Here is a 15,032-nt window from a genome sequence, read left to right as displayed (position 1 = left end):
AACAAGGGCGTGCCAGTCTCATCTCACATTACATCAAGACCAGCGGTTGTGTGAAGATCATCGTTTTCACCCTGGATATCCAGCCTAACCTATTTTGGAAGCTTGACAATTTATTATACCTGACATTTTTGCCATTACCACTGCTATTGTATTTTATACTGCCGTTGAATATTGTACTGCAATTGTATATTGTACTGCCACTCTATTGTGTACTGCCTTTGTAATTACTTTGTAGCAATTTGTATTGACGTGTAAATCTCGTTAAATTTATAATACATTTTTTAATTGTATAACATTTCTTTGTTGTTTGTTGGTTTCAAATTTAATTCTTTTGTGTATGGGTTCCATTTGGAAGTCGACACGTATCGATATGCATAATTTCGAATTTCTTTCTTTTCAATATGCGGACATATATTTGGGAACACAATATGTTTCTATTCCTGTTCACCATTATCAAATGTGCTGCCTCGTTCTGTGCAGAAGCGTTGGTGTATGCGTAACTCTGCAAACCGTCTTGAGCAGCCAGCTCTGGACATTTTGACATCCAAACTTTGCTTCAGAAACGTAAACTGTTTCTGTCGAGGACTTATGTGACGAATAATTAAGCAACAATATGGTCATGAAGCAACATCAGTTGTTGGACGTTCTATAGCTGTAACCATACTATACTACCGATAAAAAATAGGGGAACTAATTATGTGAAAGCAGCTGCCGCTAGGTGTATATTTACAATACCGTTGTGTTGCCTCTGGACGCTTATCTGACCACTATGATATTTCACAAGACGCATGGACTGCACGTGATACAGGTACACACTGAAATCAAAGTCTGTGCACCTTTTGGGGAATTCAAAATCACAAATGCAGTTGAGTTCAGCACACGCTTAAAATGCCAAGATAGTATCCCAAATGAACAGACGGGGAGACATCAATATTCCAAGTTGCACGAATGTTTGGCAAATCAAAAAGTGTAATTTCTCGCCTGTTGACAAGTATGGTGTTGGGTTGCAGTGATACTTGGAGTTGCAGGCCGACAAGAAGGACGCCTCGACAAGATGTCTCATTATATTAATTGCAGATTTAAATCTGCTCCTGTTAGAGAATCTATAGAGAATTCCGTACAATACAAGGAAGGCGAATTTCAACGCCTACCGTTACAAAAGAGTCTTTGCAGCCCGAATGAAGGCAAGACGTTCGGAGTAGGGTGAAACTAATAACTTACCACAGGGGGCAACGGTTGGAGTGGGCATGGCAACACCAGAGATGGGCCCTTCGCCAATGGCGTTATACCATGATTACAGACGAATTAAGGTTTCACCTCTGTTCACAGATGGCAGAAAACGGTGTTGTCGACGTAGCGGCGAGAGGTATGCCAGGGCAACAATTCTTGACCACGATCGGTATGGGGGCGGTAGTGTCATAGTGTGGGCGGTATCACACACGAAAGGCGAACTAATTTGGTTATTGTGAATGGACATTTAACTGGCCAGCCCTATATTGACGGCATTTTGATTCCTGTCGCTGTCTCATTCGCAACACCAAGGGCCAACATACAAGTTAATCAGCAGTGTGCCATCACGGTGTCGAGCATGCATCGCCCATGGTTGACACACGAGATATTGATCTACAAGCCTGAAATTTATTCTATAGACATTTATCGCCATTGCGCCTTCAATATCATTTCATGAGTTCCCGTATGTTTTGTCGGTAGTATAGACGCTGATTGGTCAATGACGTGTCTCCCTGTTGATGGTGACAGATACTGAAGTAATGTTCCTCGGGGAGTTCAGAGAGTAACACAAGTTTACTGTTACGTTGTGATGAATATTCATTATCTAGAGGGCGAACATTTCAGCCATATTCTTCATCAATATCATGTTTGCTGATGAATGAATTAACCCTTTGCTGACTGAAACGAGAGAGAAAACGTTCATTAAATATACATTATGAATGCAAGACAATAACCAGCCTAAATTTTCTGCAGAAACAAATTCACTTAAGGGGCATATATCTGTGGGAATTATATGAATGGACCACTGAAACATGAAAAGTGATGACACCAGGTGTTCGCGAAAAGGGTAAGCATAAGGGTAAGTGTAGGAGAAACCATGTCTCCGAGGGATTACTAGAGATTGTAAATCCTCACATGAGGGTTTACAATCTCTAGTAATCTCGAGGAGACATGGTTTGTCCAACTTCTAAACCGACTCATCGCATAGACAACGTATATAATGAAATAACTGTAAAAAAACTCTCAGATGAAATATGAAATAGATGAAATATCGCCTGCAGTCCTGAACTCGGTTCAATGAAACCGGTGACCTCAGCACGTGGGTTTCGCAACGGTGCGAAATCTGCACGTGCGTCTCGCAATGGCACGAAATCTGCACGTGCGTCTCGTAGGCTGAGACTATTACATGTTTTGCTTTGACCGACGCTCATTCATTGTACAGCCAGTTGCTGGCGTACGGATCTTGAAAAGGACATTCTAAAAAGCAGTGCTGCTTATCAACACCTCTGTAGCCTTGTGATACACTCAATGGGCTAAAGATATGAAGGTTGCGAGTTCGATCCTCGGGAATATAAAGAAAACATTTGTCATTTGATTTTACCTTTCATTACATGTTACAATCTGAACGGAAGTTATAATGATTGTAAGCCCTACAACGAGGTGTAGGGGGCACGGGTGGCCCAGTCGTCTATGGCGCAGAGATTCGCTGTGCAGAGTTGCGTCCCTTGGGCACGCCAGAAACCTATGATTGTGGTTTCGAATCCCGGTTCGCCCAGATTATGTTTCTAGGTTTGTCAGCACCATACCCGAGCTCGTTGGTTTCACCGAAGTGGTAAACGTCTAAGACCTGCATCACTTCGGGCTTTCCTCCCACATTAAGCTGACACGCCGCGATATAACTGTAATACTGTTAAAAGCGGCGTTAAACCCAACTCACTCACTCACTCCTACGAGGTGTTACCACAGTTTCAAAAACTCAATGGAGTTACACAAACAGCCAGAAGGTTTATTATGCCTGATTACATCAGTACTCCTGCCATGCGCCTGTGATTTTATTAACTGGCAAATGTATCAACTGAAACCCTGGAACAACCAGTTTCCGATATGTTGGAGAATCCAGGTCACCACAACATGGGAGAAGCACCAGGAACACGTATAGTTTTGGGGAAGAGTCCAAAAAGGAATTTCTGTTCACATGTTTGTTTTAATTAATAATCATTTTAAATCACTACCACTACTGCCGTGTCGAGTTAAAGTGCTAGCAATGTTCTCTTGATTTTATATGCCAATGCACAGATATAGTAAAACAGACCGTTCACTCAGATTCTGTAACTATTGTAGTAGTAAGGGAGTTAATGTCATTGAGGATGAATTCCATGTACTCTTTTATTGTAATTTATATTCTGCCCTAAGACAAAAATACCTTGTTAATCTTCCTATGCCTACTCAATACAGTAATTCTCATGTAATAAATATTCTTAGTAATTATAATGAGCAAACATTATTTCTAGTTTGTAAATTCTTATATTATGCTCACAAAATAATTAATGTTAAATTCTGTGCCCTGTAAATGTTATGTTCACATGTCTGTATTTTGGGCCATTGGCCTTTTACTGAGTAAACATGTCTGTCTGACAATGCACAACTCACCATCGATGCAAATATAAAAAAATAATAAAAATTGTCTTTGAAAGGCATTTGGAAGTTATGGATCTCAACTTCTTTATTATGAGGAAAAACAACGTTTCGGGGTATATGCTTACTCCTTCATCGGGTGAATTCAAATGATGAAGGAGTAAGCATATACCCCGAAACGTTGTGTTCCTCATTATAAAAACGTTGACATCCATAAGTTCTCTTCCTTGATATAAATAGTGCCATATACTACTACGAGTGTAACCATTACCACCACCACAGCTACTACTACTACTACTACTACTACTACTACTACTTCTACTACCGAACTTGATTCTTATCTGGTTAATATTTTAAATCCTCTGCCTCCCAAATACTAACTCATTATACCCGAATCAACAATACTGTTATTGATTCTAGGCTATTGTCTATTGAAGAGAAGGAAATATTTTGTTTTCATGCCCAGACCATGCTTGACATCACTATGTGTGTGTATGTGATTTTCGTGAATCGATCAGAAACTGAAATTGGAATTTGCATCTCGTGACTTACTAAACATACTAATCGACCTCCGCATTTCTGAAATAATTGTTGCTCAGTCGTTTGTGCAAGTCGTTGTGCAGAGTTGCGTCCCTTTGGCACTCCAGAAACCTATGCTCACGATTCGCCCCGATTATTATGTGTCTAGGTTTGTCAGCACCATAAACGTCTAAGACCTGCATTACTTCGGGCCTTCCTCCCACATCAAACTGACACGCCGCGATATAACTGGAATACTGGTCAAAGCGGCGTTAAACCAACCCTAAGTTGTTCTCACGAGAAACAAGTTATTGTTTTGCCGTATTGGCGTACTTTCTCAATGTAAACATTCATATTTCTTGGTTAATAAGTCAAACATAAGAATTCTCCTTAGTTTTACCCTTGTGTTTAGTACTGTTTACATGTCCAACCAAATCAGCCAATGAGCGGCCTTCTTTCACTTAGCACATAACCTAACACGTTTGAGCCTCACCTCTTCTCGAGCCCCTAAACAATACGTAATCACGCGCTTTATGACATAATTAAGGTAGACGCTTCAAAGCCCACCGAAGACATCAACGTGTTGGCCATTTGTGGCTGAGGTTATGTTACGAATTAAGCTACACGAGGTAAGATATTTATTAAATAGTGAAAACGTGCCTTACAACTTACTTTTTTTCACAAATGAACCTAATAAGTTTGCATTAGAACAATTGTATGTACCGATGGCATATTGGCTGTTGTTTGTAAACTTTTTGGCTGTAATGTCATGTGACTGATCTATTTTTAGATTTTGCATCTATTTTTAACGTGACTGTTACGGAGGGGCTCGAAATCAGGTGACGGTAACAAGATGGCGCCTGATCGACTCGTCTCGCTTGACAAGACATGATTATTTGACTATCCAATTGTAAACACAAATAAATGTTCTCAAAGGTAGGTAAGACTTAATTTTAGTGTATTTCGATTGTTATTAGACACGGAATGAAAATATTTCTTAGGGGCTTGAAAGCACAGTACGCGATGACACTGACAGTTACCTACCGTATGAAGGGCAGCACATGCCGATGGGTCCCGCTTGTACACATCGTCTTCCTGGGTATTTGAAGGGGCAGAAGTCATTGGCCGGGGAACACCCTCGGGGTAGGAGATACCGCAGCATGGACTCCACGTCTATCCCGTAGGAACACCCCAGTTGCTTTGCCCCGAGGTATGATGGCGACCTGCGGAAGCTTGGCCTTCGTCTCCCCAGCATACCAGCCATCATACCTCCTGGCATACCGCCCATCATACCTCCTGGCATACCACCCATCATACCCCCTGGCATGCCGCCCGTCATACCCGATGGCATACCTCCCATCATACCGGATGGCATACCTCCCACCATTGGGGAGGGGAATCCTGGCATCTGTGCTCCGACTGAAACCATGAACAAAAGTAATGATTAGCATATGACTACATTCAACGTATATATCATATAATGGGTAGGTTTCTAGGCAGGATAAAGCCAACGGATAAAAACGGTATCCAGTGAGGTCATATGCGGATAGAGATGCGAATATCAAAGGTCAAGTAGGAACTACTTTCACTGTTATTAACAAACATGGCGTCGCCCTTGTCATTCGGCGATCGAGTCAGAATTAACCATCGGGAATCCTCAGAAACTACTGGGATAATTGCTATCATAATCAAAAGAACAGACTAATACACTGAAAATCAGCGTCTAACTGTGACGTTACTGAGACGTTTTACAAATTTTGGCAACTTTTGAGATATAAATTGCGAAACAATCCCACATCATGCTGACACGCCGTGATAGAATTGAAAGACTGTTCAAAGCAGCGTTAAACACACCTCACTCACTCACTCCTCCCACATCAAGCTGACACGCCGTGATAGAACTGAAAGACTGTTCAAAGCAGCGTTTAACCCACTCACTCACTCACACACTCGCACACGGGTATTTGTGCAGGTGTGTAAACGGTGTTCGGCGATGTGTGGCGCGTTGTCAAGATGGAGGCCTCCACACAGCTGTTTCTTGGTGATTGTCAAGTATACCCATTCCGGTATCTGTTTTAGCCGTATGTGTGTTGTCCCGTGTCTATTGTCACTTACAACTGCGGACGTGAAGACAATTCCCACATGTCACAACGTTAAATGAAAGGCATATGTTTTACATTTCCAGACGAAATATGAAAGGGTTGTAACAATTTATGAATTTCTGTTCGGCAATTTTAATCAATGCAATCATAGTGACGAAAAGGGGGATATCTTCAACTTCAGCTTTATGTTGAGGAATATACCAGCAGCTCCGGCGTTGGTGTCTACGTTTCGCAACGTTGGAAGAATCCTACGAAGATTTCAGACCCCTGTAGAATAGGTCATCAGCAACCCATGCTTGCCGTAAAAGGCGACTGACTATGCTTGTGGTAAGAGGCGACTAACGGGATTGGGTGGTCAGGCTCGCTGACTTGGTTGATGCATGTCATCGTATCCCAATTACGTGAATCGATGCTCATGATGTCAATCACTGGATTTCGTGGTCTAGACTCGATTATTTACAGATCGCTGTCATATAGCTAGAATATTGCTGAGTGCGGCGTTAAACAACAACAAAAAAAACAAAACAACAACAACAAAAACGAAGATTTCAAACAGCGTCATGGGACTCTTGCTCAAAGGTTGTTTTATCAGGGTCACAACATTCGAGGCTTCAGTAAAGAGTTCGAAAGGTTTCATAGTAGACATGTAGAAGACGTTTCAAAATACGTTTTGACGAACCTATAACAAAAATGAAGTTCGATGCAATTCCTATGTTGACATATTTTGTTCCCTGTAAACAGGAAAGGGTTTTGTCGCTCTTACTTACGAACCATATCACCTCTCATATATTACATCAAGATGGAAAGGGTAAATGTTTCAAACCCTGAACTGGGTTACATACTTCGTCCATTAGCTACGTTGGTTATACACATACATTCCTGGGTGTATCCGGCGACAGACCAAGCGCCGTGAGTTATCCACGCCGAAACTGAATGTGTACTTGCGTTTGTTCATGCCAAAATGATGCAGTAAAGTATACAAGTTTTTTTTCTCGATGTCGTTAATTCACCTTCCCGAGGCAAAAGAGTTAACTGACTGTAAAGGTCCAGTTTCCTCCCTTGCCGAACTAGGCCGAAATTTTTGGTCTCGATCGTAGCGCCACCAGTGAATATTTCGAGTTATGTCCCTTCTATGTCTCTCCTACTAACCAATCAGATTTCACCTTTGATCACCTTTCCCCCAAAACATACATGATCCCTAACCTTTTTTGCCGAGTATGCTTAAACATAATCATAGATTTAGGAATATTTGTCCACCCCGTGCGAGACACGGAGCTAGTTTTCGCGTCGATTGGTCAGGTTTGGTCCCTTGATCGACAGCCATAGTATCATGTTGTTCATACTATCAACCACTGGTTTTTCAGACATATTTTAACATGAAGCCGTGCTACAGTTGAGTCATAACAGCAGGATCGATCAACTAGACTATCAAAAATACTAATTACATTCAATGTTATGTTCATTGTAATGTTAACTGTTAATGTTAACAATTCTGACGTCATACGCTTTGGGTAAGAGCCAACAACATATTTGACAGTATCAATACAATATAAAGTCATCACACAACAACATACGTGTATGTCACTTTTCACAGAACAGAAAACTTCTTACTTCCACAAGAACTGTTTTGTTAGCATCAGCCTGTGCATTCTTTCATATGTATTGTAAAAGTCGGTAAGAAGTATAAACTTAGTGCAAAAATATAATGTAGAGTCGCAATCCATTATTAAAAAACAACGATGGCGTCGGAATAACTCTTGGTCAGTGTAAAATACAGCTTTGTATGGTCAGCTTTGTCAAGGACAAATATTTTCTAAATACTTGTAAGATACATTATCAATTTCGAAGTTTAATTTTCTTTTCTTTTTCTTTTAATTAAGCTACACAATTACAATATGTTATCTTTATTCCCAACAGCATCGTGTTTGTAACAAAAATATAATATTAATAAATGTCCATTGATTTTATCTATTCATTTTTTGAAATATCGTCCATTCGGCATAGTTATTTTTCAAATTATGAATAATATACAAATATGTGTCATGTGTTTTTGTGCATTTAAAAGACCAGGTCTCCTAAATGTTTGATTCGTATAAATCCGGCAGTAATCTTACCTATGCATGCTGAGACCACGGCGACCAAGATGAATGTGGAGAAAGACATCTTCCTTGCTGTGATCCGGCTGACGTCGGTGGGCGGAATAACTTGTGACTCGCCATCCGGTCCTTTTATCATGGGGATCGTACTCCCCTGTCACCGCCACGTCAGGCATGCGTCGTACGAAACCGGACCTACTTACCTACCCATGTACAACCAACCTCACGCGCCATAACTCACGGGTTTCTCGAAAACACAACTCTGAAAGAAACGTGGACATACGGATTTACGGTTTACACAGCAGTGGTTAGAGGAGGATTCATGGTGTCCATGGCAATTTACAGTCCTAACAGTCGTTAAACTCAAGTCGTTTAGGAGAGATTACGTGTCTCCAAACTCATTTATTTTTACATCAATCAAGCTAGAAATATGTGACTGCAGTCATTAAATTTAATGCGGTGTGTCATTTTCACAAGGAAGAAACATCTCCCTGACCTAGTCACGATTCTGTCTTATTTTTTGTGTCGTGTTTATTGTTTAAAAGACAGCGACATTCCAGTTACATGACGGCGGTTTATAGATAATCGAGTCTGCATCAGACAATCCAGTGATTGATGCACACGCGAGGTTGATTGGTTTGTTTTTTAACGCCGCACTCAGCAATAATCCAGCTATATGACGGCGGTCTGTAAATAATCGAGCCTGGACCAGACAATCCAGTGATTAATATCATGAGCATCGATCCACGCAATCGGGATCAATGACAGGCATCAACTAAGTCAGCGAGCCTGACCACTCGATACCGTTAGTCGCCTTTTACGACAAGCATAGTCGCCTTTTACGGCAAGCATGGGTTGCTGAAGACCTATTCTACCCCGGAATCTTCACGGGGCGCACACACGAGGTACAATGAAAGTAATCAACCAAGTCACAGTGCCCGAGCACTGAGTACCCATTTCATTCCCTCGTACGACCTCGTTAATCTCCGACTAATGAAGTAGCAAAATGCAGTAATACCCATGAGGGTTAAAATATCGTGTTTACGTTGTACTCGATATTTGCACATAAATATCATATGAAGAGCTCAGAGCCAAAACGGGCCGAAATGCACTTTGGCCATTTCAGCATATTATTGCATAAATAGCATCTATGACTTCTTGTCTACCTGTAAAAAAATATTGTATGTTTTCATTGACAATCTCTTGAAATGTAGCTACTTAAAATTCTGTAAAAGGGCCAAAGTATTCCAAAAGAGCCAAAGTCACTTCGCTAGATTTTGGCCCTTTTAGCTCTCATTTCCGTGTGTGGTTGAGACTGGTTTATCAAGAGATTTTGAAAGTTTTTGACCTTATTATTATGTTTCAACTATTTCATGTTGGCATTAGTTGAAATCATTTAAAAGAGCTTCAATAGTATGTGTTTGTTCTTTCAGTAGTAGTTTATCAATGTCACGTGTTAAATCCCATGTAAATGCCTGAGGATAAAAAGGGCCAAAATACAGACATTGGGTCTTTCCTACCTTAAACAAATTAAAAACGGAAGTTTATGTCCTCTTTTGAATGTTTTTTTATAACAGCATTTATGTCTTTGCTGTCAGAATATGCTAATGTCTCGGAATTTATCGGTGAATAAAAAATGTTCATGAACATACATGGTTATTGTTTTCATTACTTTTCTCCAGTCAGACTCCACATGACACTGGCTCTAAGCTCTTCATGAGCAAATTACTGATTCTCAAACCTTATCGGTCGGTTGAACTGTTCTGACATCATACTGTAGCACCGTAAGAGTGAGTGAGTGAGTATGGTTTTACGCCGCTTTTAGCAATATTCCAGCAACATCACGGCGGGGGACACCAGAAATGAGCTTCACACATTGTACCCATGTCGGGAATCGAACCCGGGTCTTCGGCGTGACGATCGAACGCTTTAACCACTAGGCTACCCGACCGCCCCTTAATAAATTTAATAAGTTAAAATTGTATATGTTTAAGTTTCTTAAAATCACCGTGGATAATAACAAAAATAACTAACCTTCTTGCATAAGGCGACCTCTGTCCAACATATATACCTGGAGATGCTCCCTCGTTATAGGATCGAACTTACACCCTTATTCCTTGACGCTCATTGGCTGTTGTCTATATTGTTTACAGGCAACGGTATACTCACAGCATATCAAGAAACAATACCATTCTTTAGTGTGTACAATATCATCAGCATTGCATTTCATTGATTAATTGACCGCCTCCATGGTCTAGTGGTAGAGCGTCCGCCCGGAGAGCGGAAGGTCCGGGGTTCGATCCCCGGCCGCGTCATATACCAAAAGAATATACAAAATGTACAATTTGCAGACATATCTTTATTAAGAATATTGAGATACGGGCCAAGACCCCAATGCCCGAGACGAAGTCTGGATAAGAGAACGCTATGTCATGGCGCTATGTCATGAAGATGACGTCCTTTTAAGAATGATGCCCATGTCTGTTGCCATTATGTTTTAGCATGGCGATTTCTAACGAGGACTTATTCTACAGGAGAAGGCGATTTAAGTCCACGGTAGCTTTGGCTTACTTATCAGCCTTCTCATGTCCATAGGGGCGGTCGGGTAGCGTAGCAGTTAAAGCATCAATAACGAAATTAAGGCCGTAGTTAACTTAGTTTGACGGGGAGGGGGGGGGGGGGGGGGGGGGGGCGCAAATATATGTACAAGTATCTCTTGTCTCCAACTTGATTCAAATAAATCCAGGAGGGACAACCCCCCCCTCCACCCCCCACCCCCCAACCCCACCCTGCATCCCCTGGCTACGGCACTGGAAATTGCTCTATGTTAATACAATTTAAAGCAGGCGTGATAGTGCCCAAAATATGTAATGGATTTAATGATGTAAGCATAAAATTACAAGTTACATGTTATTCTTTGTTTAACGACGCGCTCAGCAATAGTCCAGCTGTATGTAGGCGGTCTGTAGATAATCGACAATCCAGTGATTGATACTGAGAGCAAAGATCCACTGCGTTGGGGTATTATGTCAAGCAACCAATGAATTTTCCCATCTCAAAATGAGCATGTAACCAACAGACAGAGAAGTGTATGCACTATACCTAGTAACGGTATGTGTGCAACTACCTGTCACCTTGCATGGTTCGCAAACACTCTCAACGTTACAGTGGCCCTTGAGGCAACCTTGTCTGTAAGTGGCTCTTGCCCTCACACAGCGATAAACCAGCGTGGGCAGAACAGTCTGGCACACCGAAGGATGAGTGTTGTGAAACACCGGTGATGAATGCGGTGATGAATGCGTCCCCCCAGGTTACATCAAGCAGCACGGATGCTGCTCTAGATCATCCAACACATTCACTTATAAATAGAATGGTTAATGTTGTGCCACACTGGAAAGGACTGATGTGGCTGTGTACAGGTTCTGACTTATAGCGTAAAGTACGGTTATAACGAACTCAAAGGGACTACTAATTTTAGTTCGTTATAACCGTAGTTCGTTATAAGCATATATACAGCATAACTACAGCAAATAGTCGGGACCAAAAAAGTAAGTTCGTTATATCCGTCAGTTCGTTATAAGCGTGTTCGTTATAACCGTAGTTTACTGTATGTCTACTTTAAACCGTTTGGCCCCCCTTTGACAATAACTATAATGTAACAATGTATTTTGTAATCATTATTTTGAATTAGTCAATAATATAAGCATTTAACCTAAAGCGCTGGGTTCCCTATTCAAATATAGTAAACTCCGGTTATAACGAACTCAAAGGGACCACTAATTTTAATTCGTTATAACCGTAGTTCGTTATAAGTTCGGAATATACACAGCAAAAAAAACCCAGTTCGTTATATCCGTCAGTTCGTTATAAGCGTGTTCGTTATAAACGTAGTTTACTGAAAGTGGTATAGTGAGTGAGTGAATAAAGTTTTAGCAATATTCCAGCAAAATCATGGCGGGGGACACCAGAAATGGGCTTCACACATTGGGTGAATAGTTACACACATGTTGTTTGTTTGTTTGTTTATTGTTTTACGCCGCATTCAGCAATAGTCCAGCTATATGACGTCGGTGTGTAAATAATCGAGTCTGGGCCAGACAATCCAGTGATCATGAGCATCGATCTACGCAATAGGGATACGATGACAGTCATCAACCAAGTCAGCGAGCCTGACCACCCGATCCCGTTAGTCGCCTCTTACGACAAGCACCACGCATGTCAAAACACAGTTTGTTTATCTCCTATATATAGCTAGTTGTATATACTATTATTCATTATTCACTTGAACTTATCAATGTCAATATCTGTGTCACATTTAAAAAACAATGGAGAGGTAAATGTGTATCGATATGTGAGCATGTGTGTAGGGGTATGGGTACATGTGTATGTGTGTTAGTATGTGTGCATGTGCGCGTGTGTGAATGCGTGCATGTGTGTGTGTGTGAATGCGTGGATGTGTGTGTGAATGCGTGCATGTGTGTGAGAGTATGCGTGCATGCGTGTGTGTGAATGCGTGCATGTGTGTGTGTGAGTATGTGTGCATGTGTGTGAGCGTGCGTGCGTGCATGTGTGTGTGTGTGTGAGTATGCGTGCATGTGTATGAGCATGCGTGTATGTGTGTGAGCGTGCGTGCATGTGAGAGTATGTGTACATGTGTGTGTGATTTTACTGATACTTGACATTCATCTCAATCTGACAACTGGCAGTGTAGAACAATGACACACATTTCTCCCCGGGAACGGCTGCAAGATTCCTGATGCGGCGTTAAGCAATAATTGCTCACACACTTCATTTATCCATACCTGCTCAGAGGCCAGTATTCAGCTCAAAGTATGCTTATTTGTTTATTTGTTAGTTTATGCCGCACTCCAGCTATATGACGGCGGTCTGTAAATAATTGAGTCTGGACCAGACAATCCAAATGCGACTAACGGGATTGGGTGGTCAGGCTCGCTGACGTGGTTGATGCATGTCATCGATTCTCAATTGCGTGGGTCGATGTTCATGATGTCAATCACTCGGTTATTTACAGACCACCGTCGTATAACTGGAATATTGGCGTAAAACAAGAAAGAAACAATGTGATTTTAGGAAAATATATATTTTCCTTCTATGTCCATTTCATGACATGACTTTGATGCTTGTCGAGATGCCGAATGAGTTTTTGATAGCCCGGAGATCCTGTTGTGCAATATTATGACATTTTCTTGAATTAGATGCACCTCACAGAAAAAACCCCACAAAAAACAAACATCTTCAACCTAGATAGTTATAATACCATAATAACGTAATAATACCATCGGTGAAGAGACTCGTTCAAAGATAATGATGACATATATCGTGGTATATACATGAGGCGACTAACATACTCACTCACTCCCTCACTCACTCATACAATGGAAAAACACGTCAAGATCCGGGGTAGAATAGGTCTTCAGTAACCCATGCTTGCCGTAAAAGGCGACTATGCTTGTCGTAAGAGGCGACTAACGGGATCGGGTTGTCTGGCTCGCAGACTTGGTTGATGCATGTCATCGTGTCCCAACTGCGTGGATCGATGCTCCTGATGTCAATCACTGGACTGTCTGGCCCAGACTCGATTAATGACAGACCGCCTTCATACAGCTGGAATATTGCTGAGTGTGGCGTTAAACAATAAACAAACAAGACACACATGCATTGGTAGTATCATGTGTCATATCTCTGTGATAGAAACGCAATGCCGTAAACAGTCTGCATAGATACTCAGGTTCTTACAGAAGATGTCCAGTGGTGTGTCACGGTGTGTCACGGTGTGTCATAGAAATATTTAAAATGTCTCACAATACACAAATCTGGAGCAATGATGATTCCCCCTGGCCGACAGACTTAGGGCGATGTGGCTCCCATTCATGGATGCTATGTCAGGATCCGTGGCGACAAACAACGTAGGATTAACCTGTCCGGTGAAGTGAGTTAAACCGTCACAGGCGGTGTCACCGACAACCACTTTGCCTCTTAAATAATTTATGAACAAATGATAATGGCACCCTCACGACACATGGCGCATAACACTGTGGCGTCATGCTGCATGATTCAAATACCCTAAGGTTTCACAAAACACCGATCAAACAAATATTTCTATTTGAACCCTATTTCTACTTTAGGTGAGGCGAAACGGAATTTACGCTGCGTCCAATATTATTGCACTTTTATAGCGACGTGCATGCACGTGTGTGTGTGTGTGTGTGTGTGTGTGTGTGTGTGTGTGTGTGTGTGTGTCTACTTGTACTAGTCCGGACTGATGCCGATTTATAGTGCTCTCTCACTGAGATACCATGCCGCAGTTTAACATGAATACCCCACTCTGACACAGTATACTGACTCCGAGCCGGCCAGTCCTTGTTTTAGTCCCTTAATGCCGGCGCCTGACAGGGTAACAACAAGTACCATCTTTTAACGTCTTTTGACGCAGCCGTGGATCGAACCCCGGACCTTGTGCCCTACGGGCGGATGCTCTACCACTAGACCACGGAGGCGGTCTCCTCATTAAGTCTTTGAATGACTTAAAAAGTGATACACATAAGGATGAGAATTTATGGACGTCAACTTCTTTGTTATGAGGAACGTTTAGGAGTGTATACCTAATCCTTCATCAGGTGAATAAATGCTATGTGGCAAAGAACATACA

At 41.6% G+C, this 15,032-nt stretch overlaps 1 protein-coding gene across 1 annotated transcript; it reads right to left on the bottom strand.

Annotated features, from left to right (window-relative positions):
- Positions 1–1,696: 1,696 nt before the first annotated feature.
- Positions 1,697–8,501, bottom strand: LOC139472730 (methionine-rich protein-like). The gene is made up of 3 exons (XM_071255182.1): positions 8,381–8,501; positions 5,209–5,583; positions 1,697–1,908 (listed from the first exon to the last, which is right to left on the bottom strand). The coding sequence occupies exons 1-3, from the start codon at positions 8,499–8,501 to the stop codon at positions 1,835–1,837; spliced, it is 570 nt and encodes a 189-aa protein (XP_071111283.1). The 3' UTR covers positions 1,697–1,834.
- Between the last annotated feature and the right edge of the window lie 6,531 nt (positions 8,502–15,032).

This window comes from Haliotis cracherodii, unplaced genomic scaffold (assembly GCF_022045235.1).
Source record: "Haliotis cracherodii isolate W230 unplaced genomic scaffold, xgHalCrac1.p SCAF_25, whole genome shotgun sequence".
Lineage (NCBI taxonomy): Eukaryota > Metazoa > Mollusca > Gastropoda > Lepetellida > Haliotidae > Haliotis > Haliotis cracherodii.
The sequence above is the reverse complement of the archived record's forward strand: the minus strand, read 5'-3'. Positions and strand labels throughout refer to the sequence as shown.

Excerpts from the sequence above, each read along its gene's own strand:
- LOC139472730 (XM_071255182.1), bottom strand. The coding sequence starts at position 8,501 with ATGATAAAAGGACCGGATGGCGAGTCACAAGTTATTCCGCCCACCGAC. Across the intron at positions 5,584-8,380 it reads CGTGGTCTCAGCATGCATAG|TCGGAGCACAGATGCCAGGA; the intron begins GTAAGATTACTG and ends TCATGGTTTCAG. Across the intron at positions 1,909-5,208 it reads CATGTGCTGCCCTTCATACG|TCAGCAAAGGGTTAATTCAT; the intron begins GTAGGTAACTGT and ends CTCTCGTTTCAG.